Source organism: Drosophila suzukii, chromosome 3 (assembly GCF_043229965.1).
Source record: "Drosophila suzukii chromosome 3, CBGP_Dsuzu_IsoJpt1.0, whole genome shotgun sequence".
In the NCBI taxonomy this organism is placed as follows: Eukaryota; Metazoa; Arthropoda; class Insecta; order Diptera; family Drosophilidae; genus Drosophila; species Drosophila suzukii.
Genome location: NC_092082.1, coordinates 90,640,166 through 90,659,305, shown reverse-complemented (window position 1 = coordinate 90,659,305; position 19,140 = coordinate 90,640,166). Strand labels below are relative to the sequence as shown.

General features: G+C 41.1%; 2 protein-coding genes across 5 annotated transcripts in view; one reads left to right on the top strand and one right to left on the bottom strand.

The window, feature by feature from the left end:
• Positions 1 to 191: 191 nt before the first annotated feature.
• The window catches only part of kay (transcription factor kayak), a 32,338-nt gene continuing 13,389 nt past the window's right edge, over positions 192 to 19,140 (bottom strand). For 2 of the 4 annotated variants that reach the window (XM_036819372.3, XM_036819373.3), the window contains exons 2-3: positions 2,618 to 2,948; positions 192 to 2,548 (exon numbers count right to left, since the gene is read on the bottom strand). In XM_036819372.3, the coding sequence (XP_036675267.3) occupies positions 1,335 to 2,548; positions 2,618 to 2,948 (1,545 nt within the window). In that variant the 3' untranslated portion in view covers positions 192 to 1,334. Of the gene's footprint in view, positions 2,549 to 2,617; positions 2,949 to 3,699; positions 5,672 to 12,020; positions 12,504 to 19,140 lie in introns of those variants that run through there. The other 2 variants (XM_036819374.3, XM_036819371.3) reach the window with 2 other exon arrangements.
• fig (fos intronic gene) lies at positions 14,977 to 16,160 on the top strand. The gene has a single exon (XM_017081942.4). It carries the CDS (start codon positions 15,094 to 15,096, stop codon positions 16,054 to 16,056), a length of 963 nt encoding a protein of 320 aa, XP_016937431.4. The 5' UTR covers positions 14,977 to 15,093; the 3' UTR covers positions 16,057 to 16,160.

Genomic DNA, 19,140 nt, shown 5'->3' with positions numbered 1-19,140 from the left:
GACAAATAAATAGTAATTGATGAGAAATGATTGAAAAGATTTAAGGCCTTTAAAAGTGGGTTGGGTTTTTCAATTGGTCCACCCTAGTTTACCTGCTAGGTTTACCTGACGATAAGCCAGACGATTTGCAAGTCATGTGAATCGCAGTGTTATTCCTTGTTCTTTTTATATCACTAAAAATAAAACCACAATTTGTTTTTAGGTTTTTTCGGTGTTTTTATTTTATTTTATTTCATTTTTGTCAATTTTGGTGTTTTTCTGCCCTTATAAGTGCATTAGTTTACTATCGATCGGTTTGGTTTATTGGATAAATTGATAATTTTGAGTAGAGAGTTTCAGAGAACTTACTGTGGAAACTGTGGCGAGAGTTACTATTTGTTTTTACCTGATCAGCTTTCGTTAAATCGTATTTGGGTATGCATAATACATAATTACATATTAAATAATTGCTTTGCTTTTGTCATTTCTTATAAATGGTATTTGAAAATAGCGCATTTGTTGCGTTTAGTAAAAATATATTTGGGTTTTCTACTGCAGCTTACAGAGTACAATAAGTATATTTATCTCATTTCACATTTGCTTTTGCTCAATATAAAACTTGCTTCAACGCGATTATTGTTTAGGTTTAAACATACATATACATATATTTTTATATAAAGTGTTTTGCATTTCTTAATTCTCTCTCAAGGCATTGTATTTAGTTTGTATGCTGCATATACATATATTTATATTATATATATTTACGCGATTCGTTTAAATGTTTAAATGTACAATTTTAAAACCGGCTTAGTTCCTTTCATTACACGCTTTTGTTTTTGTTTACTGCTCCTTTTGTTTTTTATCGTTTATCCGTTATCTTTTGTATTCGTTTTATAATAAATATCACAACGCATCCTTCAAATCTACACTCCCTATAATCCTTATCATTCATTTTCAGTTTCCAGGCATCGATCGTTCGCATTTGTATATTTTTTGAAAATATATAACACGCAATGAAAAGGTTTGAAAATTGCACAAAATACAAGTACATAACATATGTAGCTCGTCGTATGTAAAAGACATAGCAAAAATCATAAATTAACCATAATAATGATAAAGGTAATAATACGAAAAAACATTAGAGTTAACGAAATTACAAAAAATGAAAACATCTCATATTACACACATTACAACTAAGAAAATGTTTTCTTGGTTTCTCTTCGTCTAATTGTTTTTGCTTGTTGTGTTAGCAAGTGTAAATATAATCGCTACGCATCCTCAATTATATAAAACTTAACCTAGTCCTGACTCGAGCTATCCTATCCGCCGGCCCTGTACCACATCCTGTCCCGTGGTTATAAGCTGACCAGCTTCGAGGGCTCGGCGGTGGGCGTGGGCAGCTCCAGGGGATGCTTGTTCGTGGCGGAGCTGTTGGGCACGAGGGGTCCGGAGACGGGGGTCAGTCCGGTGCCGCCGTCCATCAGGGAGTCGAAGTTGAAGGTGCCCGTCGAGGGCGTCTGGATGGGCACTCCCTGGATCTGCGTGGGTCCACCGTGCTGCGCCTTGCTGTTGGCCAGGGTCAGGTGCATGCCCAGGGGTCGCTGGAAGGCCAGCGTGTTGGGCCGCTCCTTGGGCACCTTGTTCAGGGCATTCAGCGTGGGACTGTTCATGCTGGTGCTACCGTTTCCTCCTCCATTGGTGGTCACCGGAAAGGCACTACCAAATCCTCCGGGCGCCGTGCTCGTTATCGGCGTCTGCAGAGATCCCGACGAGGCACCGGTGGGCGTCATCAGCGTGGACATGTGCGGCATCGTGGACATGGGCGGCAACGTGAACCGCTTGCTGGGCGGCGGACCATCCTGGTCCAGACTCGATCCCGAGTCCAGGCCCCCATCCAGTGGCTCATCCTTGATGTGCAGCAGCAGGTTGTCCAAGTTCGCCGCCGGCTTGAGATCCAATGGGGAGTTGCTCCTCCCGGTGGAGTTTAGGGTGGCATCCATGCCCGTGATCGTGCCATTGCTGCTGTCGTTGCTGTTGTGATTGTGGTGGCTGCTCGATCCCGCACTGCCACTGCTGCCGGCACTCAGGAGTCCAGCCGGAGCAATCAGCCCATTGCAGGTGGTCACACTCAGCAGATCCGAGCGGATCTTGTGGCAGGTGGGCCGATGGGCGGCCAGCAGGTATTCCAGCTGGTTCTTGCTGTTCGTCAGCGCCTCGATCTCCTTGCGCATGGCGTCGCCCCGCTTCTCCAGCTGCTCCACCTCCTCGGTGAGCTCGTTGGTCTGGTCCACCCGCCTCTTCCGGCAGCGGGCCGCCGCCTGCTTGTTCCGCAACCGGCGCAGGGCCCGCTTCTGCTCCTCCTCCGGCGTCATGTTGGCCGAGCGGTTGGGTCGCCGGCCTCCTCCACGTCGCGCCGGGGTGTTTGAGGTATTCGTTGATGAGGACTCGCCTCGGTTGGCTGGATTCACGGCGGCCAGGACATTGGTGAAGTTATTAACGCCGCCATTCACACTGCCGCCCGGCATTATGTGGCCATTCTGGTACGAGGTGCTGTCCGTGTGGGCACTTGCTAAAGGTTTGGAGAAGATAATCCATTAGTAAGCTACACAGAGGGATCTTAACTCAAGGATCCACTTACAAGTATCGGTTGTGTCCTGCTCCTCGTTCATCTGCGTATCGTTGTACGAGGCATTGGAGTCCTCGGAATCGCTTCCTGGCACCAGACTCACATCGTACGGCTGCTGCTGGCAGGGAATCGCGGCGATGCCATTGCCGTTGGACTCGTTTCCTCCGTTCGCAGCGTTGGGCAGCACCAGGGGCACGGCGAATCCCGCGCAGCCAGCTCCACGATCATTTTGCGTATCCGAAATTATCTGGAAAAAGGAATCCTCGATGCTGCGCGTCGTGGTTGGGGTCAACGTGGGCGTCGTCAGCGTTAGGACACTCTGAACGGTCTCAAAGTTGCCGAGCTAAAAGAAAAATGGGTAGGGTTTGTTAATTAAATGGTGCCAATCAAAGGTATTAAATCTAATATATTTAATAAATAAATATTACGTTTTTAAAGGAATTTAAAAGTTGTGTTTATAATACACACCTATTCCAAAATCTTTTACAAAAACCCTTTGAAAGATTTATATCCCATTTGCCTTGTATTTGCAATATTTAGAAAATATAAAGCACCTTATATTCATATGTACACCGAACCATAAATTTATTTTAGATTTAAAATAAACTTTTAAAAACGGTTTAGTATGTGAATACGATTAATATTAAATAGACCTTAAAGATTAAAGGGGGAAAAAAATGTTTAAATTGCATTGTATTCATATATGAAATATCTTTAAGATGTGTTCCTTGAATAAGCATTAAGCTTAGTAAAAGAATAAATCTCTGAATAGATTTAGTAAGACCTCTCTCCAACATCAAAAGCAATTGTTAAGACGGTAAGACCCCTTTGCTTATCCGTACATTTCTGGGAATTAGGGAACGTGTTTTTTTGCAAATACAAAAAGAAAGAGAGCCGAAGAGAGGACCATCAATCCAATCCATCACTTTGTTTATATTGCCCACCCCTTTTGTTGTTCCGCAGTTGTTCTATTTTCGGCGATGAATAAGTACGCACATAGTTTGCCAATTGTTTCGCGCCCAAAAGAATTAACCGAATTGCGATAGGATTGGGATTTTTTGATTAAATATCATCGATATTTTTAAGGGCGCTACCTGCTGTAGGAAAAGCTCGTTGGCGAGAAAAGTGGCGATTTCACTCGCGTCCATTGCAAAATTATCGCTGTTGTTGTTGTCGTTGTTTGTGGATGTTGTTGTTGATGATGTTGCTGCTGTCGTGGATGTTGTTGCTGCTGTGGCATTGCATGTTGCTGCTGTTGTCGTAGCTGTTATTGCCTGTTGTTGCTGCTGGTGCAGTGGCTGCGGTTGCTGCTGCTCTTGTTGTTGCTGCTGTTGCTGCTGCTGTAGCTGCTGCTGATAATAATTAATAGGCAAGCAATTGTTGTTGTACTCCTGTGGTTGCTGCTGACTAAAAAAATTCTGCATTTGGCACACGGCGGCCATGGCAGCCGCATTGTTGCTGCTGTTGCCGGCGTAGGCGCTACCAGCAACATGGCCATAATTGTTGCTGTTGCTGCTGCGCAGTGGGAAGGCATTGTGGGCAAACGATTGCCTCAGTTGCTGTTGCTGCTGTTGCTGCTGCTCCTGATGTTGTTGCTGTTGCTGGTAGGCCGTCTGCGTGGGCAGTTGCCGTTGCTGCTGACGTAACAATTGCTGCTGGGGCTGCTGCTGCTGCTGCAGCTGTTGATGTTGCTGCTGCAGCTGCAGATGTTGCTGCTGCTGATGCTGCTGCTGCTGTTGCAGATGTTGCTGCTGTGCAAAGTGCAGCGACTGATGGTAGTAGGGATGGTAGCACGCATTGTGCGCCCTACCATTGAGATTTTTCATCATTTGTTCGTTTATCCTTATTGAACTACTCTTAAGTATTAAGTATACGCAATGTTGCAACGTTGCGTATACGCACAGTTGGGCGGCTGACTAGTATTCGTTATGGGTTCTTTAGTCTAGCTAAGCTAACACAACAAAGTGGGACAACAATGATATATATCTATATATATGTATGAGTTTTGTATTCAAAATCAACAAAAACAATTCTAAATTCTAGTATATATGTACAAAAAGAGACTTTTGCTCTGTGAAAAGTTCTTTAACAATCTGATGATCCTTTGTTGTCTTTATATTTCCGGTTTCTTGGATATTTGGATGTTTTTCTTGTTGTCGCAGTGTTGTTATAGTTGCTTGAAAATTCGTTCGTTTTTGGCTTTATATATTTATATATTGTAGCTATGTGTTTCGTTGACTTTTTATGTGAAATAAAAAAGGTTCGTTGCGAGCAGATTTCGTAAGTATATTCGTTGTTCGGCTGCTCGGTTCAGTTCTTGAAGTTTTTGCTCTCCGGCGGTCTCAGGCGCTTAACGATAAGCATTTGCTGAATTCGCAAAGGATTGAAATGTACATTCCGGTCGGCGAAAGCGCTCATAATCAACGCAATATATCGTAAGTGTGCGAGGCTCAGAAATCTCAAATCTCAAATCTAATGACACGTGTCTCCAGTTCAAATCAGTTCACTGCTCGGCAAAGGCCGCGATAAATAACACAAATTGGATTATATAATTACACAGATTTGTGGCAGAGAAAGAGGGGGGGTCTTGAGCCTTGAGCTAGTTTCCGAAAATGCTGCATTAATTTTCATGCGTATTTCTGAGAAAAATTCCTTGGCCAACGGGCAACGCCTCTCAAAGTTATTCCTCCCTTTTTCGCTTTGCGCTTTTCGCTTTTATTTCTAAGTTTAGCTATATAGATGATTATATAGGTATATGTATTTTATTTTATATTAGGATATATATATATATTTGGATCCACGCGGCATGCAACTGAGAAATGTGCGTCGTTTTTATATATTTCTCCTTTCTCGATTCGTTGTTTTCTGCATTTGTGTGCTTCTGATTCGTTTTTGGCAATGCACGCGCGCTAAAAACAAAACGACAATTGCAATTTTCCAAATTTATTTTCGTTTCGTTGTTCGAGATTCGAGATATTCGAGAGATTCGAAATAAAAAGCGCGCGCGCGATCGCTTTTAATTGTTAGATATTTTCTAAACTTCGATGGTTCGTTGTTCGTTTGCGACTGAATCTGAATCGGAATCTGAATCTCCGGCGAGCGAAATTGGCAACGATCGAGAAATATACGTACGTATCTAGAGATCCACAGATCTAGAGAACTAGAGAACTAAGAGAGCTGTCTTTTGGGTGTGTGCCTGGCTGTTTTGCGAGCTGTTTGCTCAAATTAGAAGACAACCGCTGGGAAAATCAAAAATTTTAAACGCTGCCTGCTCTTAATTGAGCGGCTGCCCACACGACGACCACGCTCGCCACACTTTTATAGGAAAAAAAGTATATATACCATACCATAATATAATATAAGCAATGGTATTATATGCAGCTGCTCGCGTGTGGGTTAGTTCCGATTTGCCGATTTTACAGCAGCGGCTCTTTCTCTCCATCGAAACGCCTTTCATTCGCCCATAAATTAAAGGCCACATCCACAACACACTCAATATTTTCGGCGAAATCATTTGGCAAAAGTTATGGTTCCGAATAGGCACACATTCGATATGATATATATAGCCATAGTGACAGATGTCCAACGAACAGGTGTGTGTGCGTGCGGGACATCCACATTAACTAACTCTTCATCTTCCGTTCGGTTCAGACCCCCTGTCTCGCCAGAGTGTTTATTTCCGTCGCCAGCAAGTTGGCCAATACGCTAATTGCTGGCTTTTGTTGTGGGCTAAAAACATTACATATACTAGGTGCACGGAGAAAAATAGGGGGGATATTTATTTAGAAAAAATAAATGAAAGAACTAAACGGAAAACAAAGACATCTGTTGATAATAACAAATTTTTGAAGGAATCTTAATAATGATTAGAGTTTTTTTAGAAGTATTAGTAACCTTTAGAATATCTGTAGGTATATATGTTTTAATTAAAAATATATCATTTTTTTTTTTTTTTATATTGTCATATACCAATTATCCAAAATTGTAGTTTGATTTATAGTGATTTAACATAAACAACATAATAATACATTTTGATATTTACATATATTGATGTATCCAAAACTCTATAGGTCCTAAGATATTTATTTATTGTTTTTCTTATAAATTTCTTTCAGTGGAGGGAGTTGCTGCTGATTGTGTGCTTATTTATTTGGCGATCTTATCGCAGCCGCGTTTCCCAATCCCAAAGGCCGTTCCCTTATTGACAGCAAACAATCGATTTTATTCTTTGTAGGCGCTCATTTTATATATTTACTTGTTGGAATTTTTACTTTCAAGTCTTCCGACCTCCGAGTTTTTAACCACCTTTGTGCCTTTTTTCGGGGACTTTCATTTTAACCCACTTTCCATACAGTATAAATAGGCTTTTTGAACTTGTTCCCCGGCCGATGAATCAGTCAATTTAAGTTAAGTTCGCTCTATATGCAAAACAAGTGATCATAAAATTGACAATAATACGAATGCGAACTACTGGCAGTCGAGAGCCGCGAATTGAATTGTCTAAATTGAGGAGACCAGTGATGAGAGTCAGTGATGGTCATGGTGATCTGCCTTATCGGACGAGTGGAGGTCTGGGCACCGAGTTCACTTCTGGGGTCAATTATAAGCCAAATGAAACCAGCAGCGGACATCGAACAGCCAGTGAAAAGGCACTGACGTAGTCAGCAAAAAAGAGCAAATTGCTGACTAACACTCGAGACTGCAGCAAATTTGATTACTACAGTGACCCCTGCAATCGTTGAAAAATTCCCAGTGGTTCTAGAACTCAGCCACTCGTATATAATACGATTTATAATCTTTTTTAAGCAACCAAAAAAGAATTTACTTCTTGGAAGGAGACTTAGGTTATATCTTTTAGAAATTCCCATGAGACATAGAGATTATATTTATATTTTTTCTAAAACAAGTGGGAATTCCAAGAAAGCTTTACCAAAAATTGCCTTATTTATGTTTAAATATTTATCCCTATAAAGAAAGCGGTTTCAACACGTTTGTTTCCTGTGAAATGAAAAGAAATTCCTTATAAACCCCAGCAAATACTTTGACCTTGACTCTAATTAGTTCAAATTCGCATTCGCCAAAAAACGATTTTCGAAGGGAAGTGAAGGTGCAACAAGTTTAGTGCTTTAGAAATTCTCTCTGGGGCCCCCAAGACTTTGCCTTCTGCTTTTAGCTGACGTGTTGGGCTATTTTTAAAGCCAATTTTAGCCTGACAATGACGTAATGACATGGCAGAAATACAAAACAAAAAACTTGGCATCATCAAAGGCAAAACAAAACGAAAACAGGCGATGACAATTTGCTTTGTTTATATCAAAAGTGGCTAATAATCACTAACAGCACGAGCTAACATAGGCCTCGGTTTTAGCCAAATGTTAAGTTGGCTAGCTCGGAATTCAAACTCAAATTTCGCCTTTGTTTAAACGCTTTAGTTGCTTTTGCTGGTTGCGAATAAATTAGTTGGCAAGCTTGTTAAATACAAAATGTATACGAAAATTGCATGCTGAAGGTCGTCGCTGGTTGTTTAGTTAGAAATGCGCATAATTATCTGAAAAAAATAATACAATTTGGATTTTTCAATTGGCAAAGACTTGAATAAACTGCAGCTCCAGCATTGTTTGCAATGTCACAGCGAAAAAATAAGAAATATAATAGCGAGAATTGAAAAGTTGACAAGTTCAAGTGCGCCGTCTTCAGCTTGAAGTGCACAGGGAGAAATGTTGGACAAATAAAAAGGGCACATTAATATTGTCCACCAGAAACTTTAATTCAAAAGCCATTTCTTTAAATTAAGGTGTTGCATGTAGCTAATATTTTAGTATTTAACTGATCTTAAATGACTCGTATTTTGAAAATACATATATTGGATGGTTATAGGTATATGTTGGACAGTTATTAATGATTATACACCTTTTTAGTAAATCCATTTCTCTTATTTATTTATCATTTCTGGCATTCTTCTGGCATTAAATATCTTTAAATAATATTTGTTTTCTGTGCACCTACAACTTTGTAATTGCACTTCCCTTGGCGATAAGCATACAACCATTCTCGTATCGGGAATTTTTGCAAGTCTGTTGTATGAATTGCATATAAATGCAAATTCTGCGAATAAAACAATTAACGCAAAGGAGGGACAGAAATCATAATTTCAGCTTGCTGTTCTCCGCCGTATTTTATTTTATTTTATTAATGCTGTTTTATTATTTTTTGCGCTTTTTGAGCTGGCAAAAGGAGAACGTGACCGCAATGCCCAAGCGAAATGGCCGATCGGCGTGTAGTGTTGACTGTGCTAAGTGCCGGCTGTCGTATGTCTTGTTGGTTGATAAAGCCCAATTTCCCCGCCCCCTGGCCGGCTTTTCCCCTGGTCTAAAGAATTTTTTGGAGTGGCCCAGAGTCAACGGCCGGCTGAAAAAGTCGACAAAAGTCGCATCCACACGGCTTGCCGGCCTTTTTTAGGCACGCAAAACAAAAACAGAGAGGGGCCCCCTTATATAACCAACATTTATGCAAAGTATACTAAGTGTATATATGTACTTTTGTACAGAAAGCAGCGCCGTCATTGAAATCACTTGACGTTTGTCCATTTTTGGAACGAAAGCGCAACGCCCACGCAAACGAAAATTGAATTAAAGTTTACACATTTTTCGCTGGCTGGCAACAAGGCAATAATTCAAAATTTGCCAAAAAAAACAGGAGAAAAAAGGGGAAAAAATACAGCCGACAAATAAATTTGCAGCCGCTTTCAGGACTCCGATTCCGATTCCCCTGGCTTTAAGTTCAGTGTCAAATTAATCAGACTTTTGTTCCGAGGGCGTGGACAAGGGAAAAAACAAATTTGCATGAGATATTAAACAGAAAAAACAACAACAGAAAGAGTGAAAATATTTATGTTCTGCCTTTTAAGCAGGGCATTGAACCCTGTTTTTATATGCACAATATTTTATTTACCTGGGCTGGGTGGCCAATTTAATCGATAGCACATTTCCCAATGCACACGGGTCATTAAGATGGCTTAATTAAGCCGATTTGGCCAACTAAAGTGGTCACTCGATGCGGGGGAAAACGTGCGGCTAATAAAATGACGCGACATTCTGGGGTTCGGGGAATAATTTATTTAAATGCATTTTGTCGCGACAACGAAAAAGACACCGGGGGAACCCCCCGTCAAAATGGGGGAGCGAATTTATGGCAAAGTTTGCAGTTCGAGGAAATGGCAAACAAACGACGCGTCTTTCAGGCGCCAGAAAGGACAGCAAAAAAGGACAACAAAAAGGACGAAGTGCAACCTAGACACAAAGGGAAAGAGACAGTGGTAAAAGTTGTTTTCACTTTCCATTCCGGCCAATTCCAAGAAGGACGTGACCGCAGCCATCAAAAGCCAGGACATTTGCCAACACGAAATTACCAATGGCAGCAAAAGGAATAAAAATCCGAAAAACAAGACAAGGAAAGTCCTTTGGAAAGGACTTCAATCGCCTTTCTCCCCTGTCAAATTATCTGTCCAAACTTGGCTGGCAGCTCAAAAGAAAAAAATACGAAAAAAGAACGATAAAGTAGTGCCAAATTGCATTTAATTCCATTAAGAAGAAACTCAATTAAATTGACTGGAAATGCAATTAAGTGCGCTCGCATTTCGTAGACACATTTAATATTAAATTTGATCTTAATTGAGTGCAGACTTTGTTGCATGCTCCACAAACATGGCATGATCAGTTAACCAAAAACCAAAGATACATATATATTTAGGCCAGTTCTAGAGGGTGTGGGCAGCTCTAGACAAAGGAAAGTTATTGTCTCCCCCGAAAAACAAGGCCTTCAAGTGATTTCTTTCATGTCAAACTCACAACTCAAACTCAAATAACCAATCGAAGACGCCCACAGATAAAAAACAATTGCGAAAGTCCACGTTAACCCCCCACAAAAACATTACTTCAAGAGCAGACCAACACCATATTCAGTTATTCAGTTAATTAAAAGAAAGTTGGACTTTGGCTGGGGCTTTGGGATTACGAGTATTTTGTGGGGGCGCTGATGGTTCCATGTTGTGTTTAATGGAACCGTTTGAGAGCCTAAGCAAGTGTTTGACTGGCAGCCCCTCTCTTCGAACCGCCCCAATTGCCAAGTCATATCTGCCATATGATATATAATATACACGTCTGTCCCTCGCTATAAAGTCGAGTATCAAGTGTCACGCGAGTGTGCTTGGGGTTCACAAGTCAAAGGGTCACTCAATCGGACCCTCGTTCACTTTCCACCATCAAATTAAGCCCCCTGTTTTAACGGAAAGTGAAAAATAATATGCACATACGGAAAGCCAGAACGCATAGCTTGATAAATTGTCACGAAAATCGCACGTGTGCCATATCAGCGAATGGCGCCGCTTGTTTTTTCTTTTTCCATGGCGATGGAGTAACAGAAAACAGAAAACAGACCCAGAAACATTACCATTAACCATTAACCAGACCTAAAGCCAAAAACCAGACGCAGTCCAAAAACCCAGACCGGATCACTGGACTGTGAAATGCAATGGGTGAAAAAGGCATAAAAAATGGCTAAAAAACGGCAAGAAACCGACTTTAAGCCGGAAAATGGTAACTGTTAATGGTGGCATGAAATCGCAACGTGATTCCAAATTGAGGGTGATTTTTTGGCAATAGGTTTTCAAGAGTTGCGGCAGGGTGCACTTGATTTAATGGAATCGCACACGCAAAAGTTAATAAACTAATGGGAGAGTTAGTTAGAAAAAGCTTGGGAGTATATATAAACTATTGAAGGCCTTAAAAATGTATTTTTATTTATAAAATTTATAGAATATATCAGCTACTGTAATTTAACTACATTTAATGCGACTAAAAATAAAATACCTACTGTACAACCGAAATATTAACCATGTAAAACTCAGCAATATTTTACTTTTATAAGCAGTCACGTAGCTTACGAAAATAGAGAACGCCGAATATACATTTTCAATAATTACGAAACCCATGATGGATGTGCCTACACGAGCCCCGAAAAAAGAAAAACAAAAAACACTTGCCACAGCCAACAATAATTCCCTTATCGCGAATAAAAACTAAAACAATTCAATTTCGGTTAATGATTGAAATAAATATGAATAGCCCGAAGCCCATTATCGCAGAGCAAACACAATATACACACAACACATGGATGGTGTGCTGAAAAAGGAATCAGGGATCTCCGATTTCCGAGAACTCAATTGGCGACGATAAGCACTCGTGCAAGAGAACCCCCATACGAACGGGGGTATATGGAAATATATCAGTATTTTACCCATAGGAATTCTAGAAAATGTTCAGGGCAAACACTGATAACAAACACTGGCACAGTAAACTATGCCAAAAGAGGGCGGGGATTGCACAATAATGTTATGGTTAAAACCAATGGATCTTACCACTTTTGGCAGCGGCGATAGCGGCATGTTGAACAAGTACTCATCGTTGAACATGTAATTGTCCAGCGTCATCTTGTCGTAGATCAGTAGGTCTTCCGTTTTGACGGGTTTTTAAATACGGTAGGTGGCCTTAAAAATATATTTTACTTTCCTTTGTGGCCGCACAAAGTCTAAAATTGTGAGTCAAGCGATTTCTGGCGAAACTCGCAAACGCCGAATATATTCAATCTATCTGTCGAAAATGTATCTGTATCTGTAGTTTCCGAGTGGCGCGCGATCGTGCGAATTGTTTTTAATATTTCCTAGAATTCTCGATCTGTTTTTGTTTAATTTTCAGGCACCGCACATGCTGAGAGAGTTGCTATATATTTTTCGCACACACTTTTTCGCTTTTTTCGCGTAATTTTCACAAGTATCTTCGCCTTATTAATGGTGAAGGGAAATTCACTCTGTAGTACCGAAGCGATTGGCTCGGCCAACTTGTTTAGACTAAATGCGTCATCGGCGATGGCTCGCTTTTTATACGAAAAACCCAGCCAATTCGGATTGAGCATTTTTATCGGCACTCTCGGAGTAAAAACACTCAGAGAGCTCTCTCTTTGAGTCGAAAGCTTTGCTACTCTGGCATTTCCTGAGCAAAAATCGCATAATATATATGTTTATAAAGCGGTGCTCGAAAAGTACATACCACTCGGGTAAAACCCGCTGCTCTATGGCTCTTGGATATTTTATTTTTTACAATATTTGGGGGCTCTCACGTGCCCAGTTTTTCTTTGACTACGCTTTTTGTTTACCCGATTCTTGGGCCCCCGATTGCGGTTTATCTTATCGCGGCGGCGAGACAATTTAGTTATGACATAAGCAACTAAATTTAAAGACCCAGGTAAACCCCCGAGCCCCAAGCCCCCCCCAAAAAAGAACTGCAGCCCCACCATTAAATGAATGGTGCGCCTTTGTGGCTTTGGCTCTTATCGGGGAATAGCTTTCCGAAATGGGTCGCCATCGTCGCCGGCGGAGGCTCAGGTGGCTCTATTCTCCATTTTCCATGCTCCCCGGTTGCAGGTGTTATTTCTAGGCATTTATCTATTGATATGCCAGCTTTCAATAAATATTGATGGGGCCGCTCGGCCATGTAAAGAAAAAAAGGCCACGTTGACCTTGCGTCGCCACTTACATGAGAATCTGAAACCAAAACCGAACCCCCTTTTTGTAAAAAGAGTGAAGAGGGGTTGGTGCAGCCCAAAGTGGGTCATGTGACACTGGACATTTGTGGCAAACTATGGGCTATGTGCTCCGCTCTACTTACCTGCAACGAGAGTAGAAAATTCACAGTCAATTAGGATTTGGGATCGAACTGTCTACGAGCTAGAAAATTGCCTCACTGACTGACCCCAGTCGATAAGAAAATTCAAAACCCCAAGTCTGGCTTGATAGCAACACCTTATCACTATGATTCAGAACACGCTCCCTTAGTTTAAAACTAATCTTAGTGATTCAAAATTTAAGCAAAACAAATTATTCATGCTAAGTCAGGACTTAAAAAAACTTCGGATGTGTTAAAAATACAACTCTTGATAACACAATGATTAAACATCATGATTCAGAAGCATAAAAACATAATAAGATTTTTGGTGAGTTGATTTGCGGTTAGAATGTATGATCCTTTGGAATTTATATTTAATCATAACAGCTAAAAATATAATGGTGAAATGGTGAGAAATATCTTTGACTTTTCTTATCCCTAATAAAATTTAAGAATGTTATTTCATACATTGTTTTTATCCCATCAAAATATTGGGTAAAAAGTATGCTACAAAAAACCCAGAAAAAAATCCGGAAGCCGCTTATATATAAATATGTTTTTAAGCGGATGCCGGATAACCCCTAGACTTTCTGGGAAGGCTATCACGAGTTCCGGTCGACAGGAAGATCTAAAAACTCGTGCCAAAAAAAGTTGCATCCGCTGGAAATAATTATTTAATTTTTAAATTTTATTTCTTTTTTTACGTCACAAGAACCCGCTGTGATTATTTGGTGTCGCGGCACTGACGTTCACTTCCAGTTCCAGATAACCCGGCATTCGGAAGCCGGAATACGTAGTATTCTCATTTTAACGCCCCGGAACACGTATATAGTATAGAGGTCTACCGTGCGACCCTGCACAATTGCACTGGACAGGAAATGGTACCTAATATTTCCTTATAATTTGGCAGACACAACCAAATAACAACTCAAATAAGTAATGAATAATGAGCGATTCTGCCGAATACGTTACGGGTACTTGATAAGCCCCTCGTATCTAAAAGGCGTTTACATCAGTGGTTTAAAATAAAGTTATCATTGCGTAGCGTATTGTTTTCCTTTTCGCCGATAAGCGAAAACGCCTTGGAAAAAAGGTTATGACGATAACATTTGCAGTTCCGTAGCGTGATCAAAACTTCCGGTGATGATGATGGGGGTCTGGGGTCCGAGACCCCAGTGTCGTAGACTTCATCCAGATAAGATTGGACAATGGACGGCCAGGGAGCAACAAAGAAATCAAATCTACCTATGACAAATACCTGGAAACCAGGCCCGACCATTTATGGTCTCTATATCTGGCATTACCAATGTTTATGGTGTAAACAGAAACCGAACATTGCCATTGCGATGTGATTACATTTTTATAACTTTCAAAGAGCTTTCTTGCTCCAATTACGAGGGAAGTTGGCAGTTTTATGGGTGAATAATCATGGGACGTTAGAGTATTTTTAGTTCTTTCTAGAAATATACTTTTAAAATATTTAATTTCTTAAGGGAGTACTTAAAAATATTTGACAAAAAGTATTAAAATACTTAAAGCAAATAGTTTAGCTTTGAATATCTAAAACAATAACATTTAAAGGAAATATGTTAAACGTAAATGTGGAAATATTTTACAATCCCTATCCTCATTTACTAGGAGGCCTTTTTACTATTGGTACTTCATCTTCGGAACTGTTTCCCAAAAGCAAACTCACAAATCAAAACTCGACTCAGTAACATCTCGCAGAAATATTTTTTAAAATTCCAGTGCTTGAAGTAGGATAGAAAGATGATGTCCACCATGTGTTCGCGGCTGAAGAACTGGCCACGTCTGCTGAATCGCTTCGTGCGACAGCTGAGGACTCCGCTGATGATCGCCCGCCACTCGATCCACCAGTTCGCCCGCTTTTCCGGGAAATCCTCGCGGGATCCCTACCTCATCACGGTGGTGCAGGGAAGATCGAAGAAGCCGCGATACCCAGGTGATCAGCGGGCCAACCAGCGTTTTGGCGAGGACAGCTGGTTCGTCAGCTCCACGCCCCTGGCCGAGGTGATGGGCGTGGCCGATGGCGTGGGCGGCTGGCGGGACTTGGGCGTGGATGCGGGTCGCTTCGCCAAGGAGCTGATGTCCTGCTGCTCCGGGCAGACTCAGAGCTCTGGCTTTGATGGACGCAATCCTCGGGACTTGCTCATCGCCGGCTACCAGGAGTTGACCCACCGGAAGAATCCTGTGGTGGGCAGCAGCACCGCCTGTTTGGTCACGATGCATCGGAGGGACTGCACCCTGTACACCGCCAATCTGGGGGACAGTGGCTTTCTGGTGGTGCGAAATGGACGAGTGCTGCATCGCTCCCAGGAGCAGACCCACGATTTCAATACCCCATATCAACTGACCGTGGCTCCGGAGGATCGGACGGAAGCCTTCTACATGGATACTCCGGAGATGGCCGTGTCCACCAGGTACTCCTTGCTACCAGGGGATCTGGTGCTCCTGGCCACGGACGGGCTGTTTGATAACATGCCCGAGAGCATGTTGCTCAAGATCTTAAATGGCCTGAAGGAGAGGGGACAACGAGATCTTCTCGAGGGCGCCAGTAAGGTGGTGGAGAAGGCCAGGGAACTATCTCTGAATGCCAGTTTTCAATCGCCCTTCGCCCTGAAAGCAAGAGAACACAACGTTCCCTATTCCGGCGGCGGCAAGCCCGATGACATCACCCTAATCCTGGCCAGCGTCGAGGTGCCAAATGCCTAACCGAATTCAAGAGTCAGTGTGTCGCCAGCAGAAGGCGTCTGCAGCAAATATTTTTCCATGTCTATCAGCAGTCGGCGATAAAAAACCCAAATATACTTTGTATAAAGATCTAGGCCCCAAAAAAATACAGGGCATATAATTATGGAAATATCTTGGCAATAGAAAGTGTATTTTCAAAGCCTTTTGATTTTCTTTTACTATTATAAAGGGTGTGATAATAAATTGCAGTTTCGGTATATCACGCATACGCAGTGTCGCCCTAAAAGATCTCAGTCAGGATAATATTGGAATACTAAATAAAAATAATTGCAAAATATTTATTTATATTGTTATTGATTTATTAGATATTCTATCTCTTTGAAACAATAGATGCTCCAAATATTTTAAGTAAGTATTTTGATATTCCCTCAAGTTAGATGTCGTGATATCATTGGATTATAAAACAAAAACAATTACAAACTAATTATTCAGTTGATTTAAGCAGGCAAGAGGTAACATTACATTACTATTGACTTATTATATATTCAATTATTGTGAAATTCCGTCATTTTTTCTACTATCTCGACCGCAGCTGTACTATATATTTGTTTATAAAGACGCCGATTCGTGTGTGCCTATATAGATGTTCGTTCATTCAGCAACCGCGATTATGAATGGACGGGCTGAAAAAAAGCTACAACCGATTCCACACACATCACACATAGCGGCGATGACTCATCGCCGTTTTAACCAGAATTCGTGCGTTTTGTTTTTTCTGTTTTCCATTTTGGCCCACTTGGTGTGGGAGAGAGGGACGTGTCGAGGCCTAGGGCTTTGGAGCTCCACACTTGGCACCCACTTGCAAATCGACTGTGCTCAGCGAAACTCGTTTGACTCTGCGGTTTTCACTCAGATACTTGAGTCACTCAACTGGGTGAGCCGAAAGGCCAAGAGAGCTCTGCAAATTAGTGCACTCAGCATAAAGAGAGGAAGCCAGGCAAAATCAGGCGATGCGAGGCTATGGCGTTGGAAATCCCAATGCAGCATTGCGAAATTCCCCCCCAGCATAAGGGCTTCGATAACAAATAAAGAAGATACGACTCGACGAGAGAGTACCTCAGAAAATCCAAAGAGACAATAAAAGGACACTGGTTATCAGGAAAGTTATTATAGATTTGAATATGAGGATACAAGCCATTGTAAGAAATTACATATTAAAAGATCACAGGTTACCAACAAACCTATAACAATTATAAGTTAGTTATTATACTATAAGTTACTCTGTTATAAGATTTAGATATCATGCAGTTTGTTTTTATATGATCCTAGAATTTTCTAGATCACATTTTGGTTTAAAAAAATATCTATCAATTATTTAAATACCTATAGACCTTAAGGTCATGAAAAACATATGTGCGCTTTTCTTTTTAAGAATATTCCAGAAAATATAGAAAGTAATACATATTTTTGATTTTATAAAAAAATAATATCATTTTATAATAAGCTCATGAAAGATATCATACATATCCATAGTTAAGAAGGATTATAGTAAGATTAAAATTATAATGATAACAAATTCCAAAATCCATAGTTAAGTAGGATAGGATCTCACAAATTCCCTATATTAAACAGGTAAAAATGAATGACTTTCGAAAAATGCATTTGTCAAACTCCCTCCAGACCCAGAATACCCCAATATTTCAGTTGCGTTTCAAAGGAGTTGACACAATCTGGGGAGTGCTGTGTGTGGTTTCTGTTGGTCGGGCGTGAGTTCCCGATAATTTCCTTTGGCTTTATCTTTTTCGCCGTTTCGCACTTTTCAACGCCGTGGAGAATTGCGACTGATGGTGATGGTGAAGCCCCTCCTTGGCCAGCCCCCTCGCCGATGATCCTCTCCTGACCTCCGGAATGCCAGTGCCTGAGATGCTGCGCCCCTTCTCGGAATTCCACATCGGATGACGCGTCACAAAGTGCATTATTTTGGAAGCCGGGGAACACGCACCATCGCCAGCAAAACAGGATCGTGTAAATCTTTCACTGCGAGTGCATTTTTAGCCACACTCCACTCGGTTCCAGATGTGCTCCAATTCCACTTGCAATTCCAATTCTGCCAGGCAGTACAATCCAAGCCAATTCCACACCCGTTTCCCAATCCCATTTGCCGGCATGTGCCATTTCCGCCGGCTTTTCGCCTGGAATTAGTTGTATCGCCGACGTATGTATAACTCAATTAGGGGAATAGAACTCCGAACATAGGCCAACTGACATTTAGCACTAAGTAGTGGCGCCTCCACCCACATTTCACCTTTCTGGCTAAACCATTTCCACTAGAGAGTTCAACAAACCCACAGGAAAAATTAATTGATGGGCAGTAGCGGTGTCAAAATAATTTTAAAAGGGATACATGAGGGTGAAATTTAAAAAGGTGTATAAAAGTAGGCAGCAGTTCTAATCTTTAGTGCATACTTTTAGACACCCTTTCAAATATGACCATATTTAATAAAATATTAACTTTAAAAATATTAAATTCAAATATGTTCGAATACGAAAAAAAACTTTAAGCGTAACATTAATAGAAATTTATTTGTAACAAAGGAAAATCAATTTAATTTTAGTCCAAATCTAAAACGAGTATTACTATAATTGTTTAGATTAACTTGTGTATATTTTTTGCTCACTAGCCTTATCAATTTCAGATGAAGGGATGACTATTAGTTTGTGCTGTGTCCTATTTACAAAAGATAAGCCCTATCAGTGCACTATCTATACTTCGCATCGAATCAGGTTTACCCCATGTGTACCTATCCCCCCCATAAACAACGCTCCTGATAAACGTATTTATTCCTCTGTCTTTTGCCTCCCATGACGACCCATTTGGATTCCAAGAAAATCGAAAGCTAGTGCGAAAACACGCAACTTTTGACATTTTCCTTTTGTTTCATATTTATCGCTGTCAGTTGTTTTGAAATGCTCAAATAAGTGATGACATAATGCTTGGTTTTGAGGGAAATTAGCATCGGAATTGAAAAGCGATCGCTTTTCTCTCCCTCAACTAATGACGTCATCAGGCGGAGCAACCGTGTGACCAAATTTGGCTCTCAAATG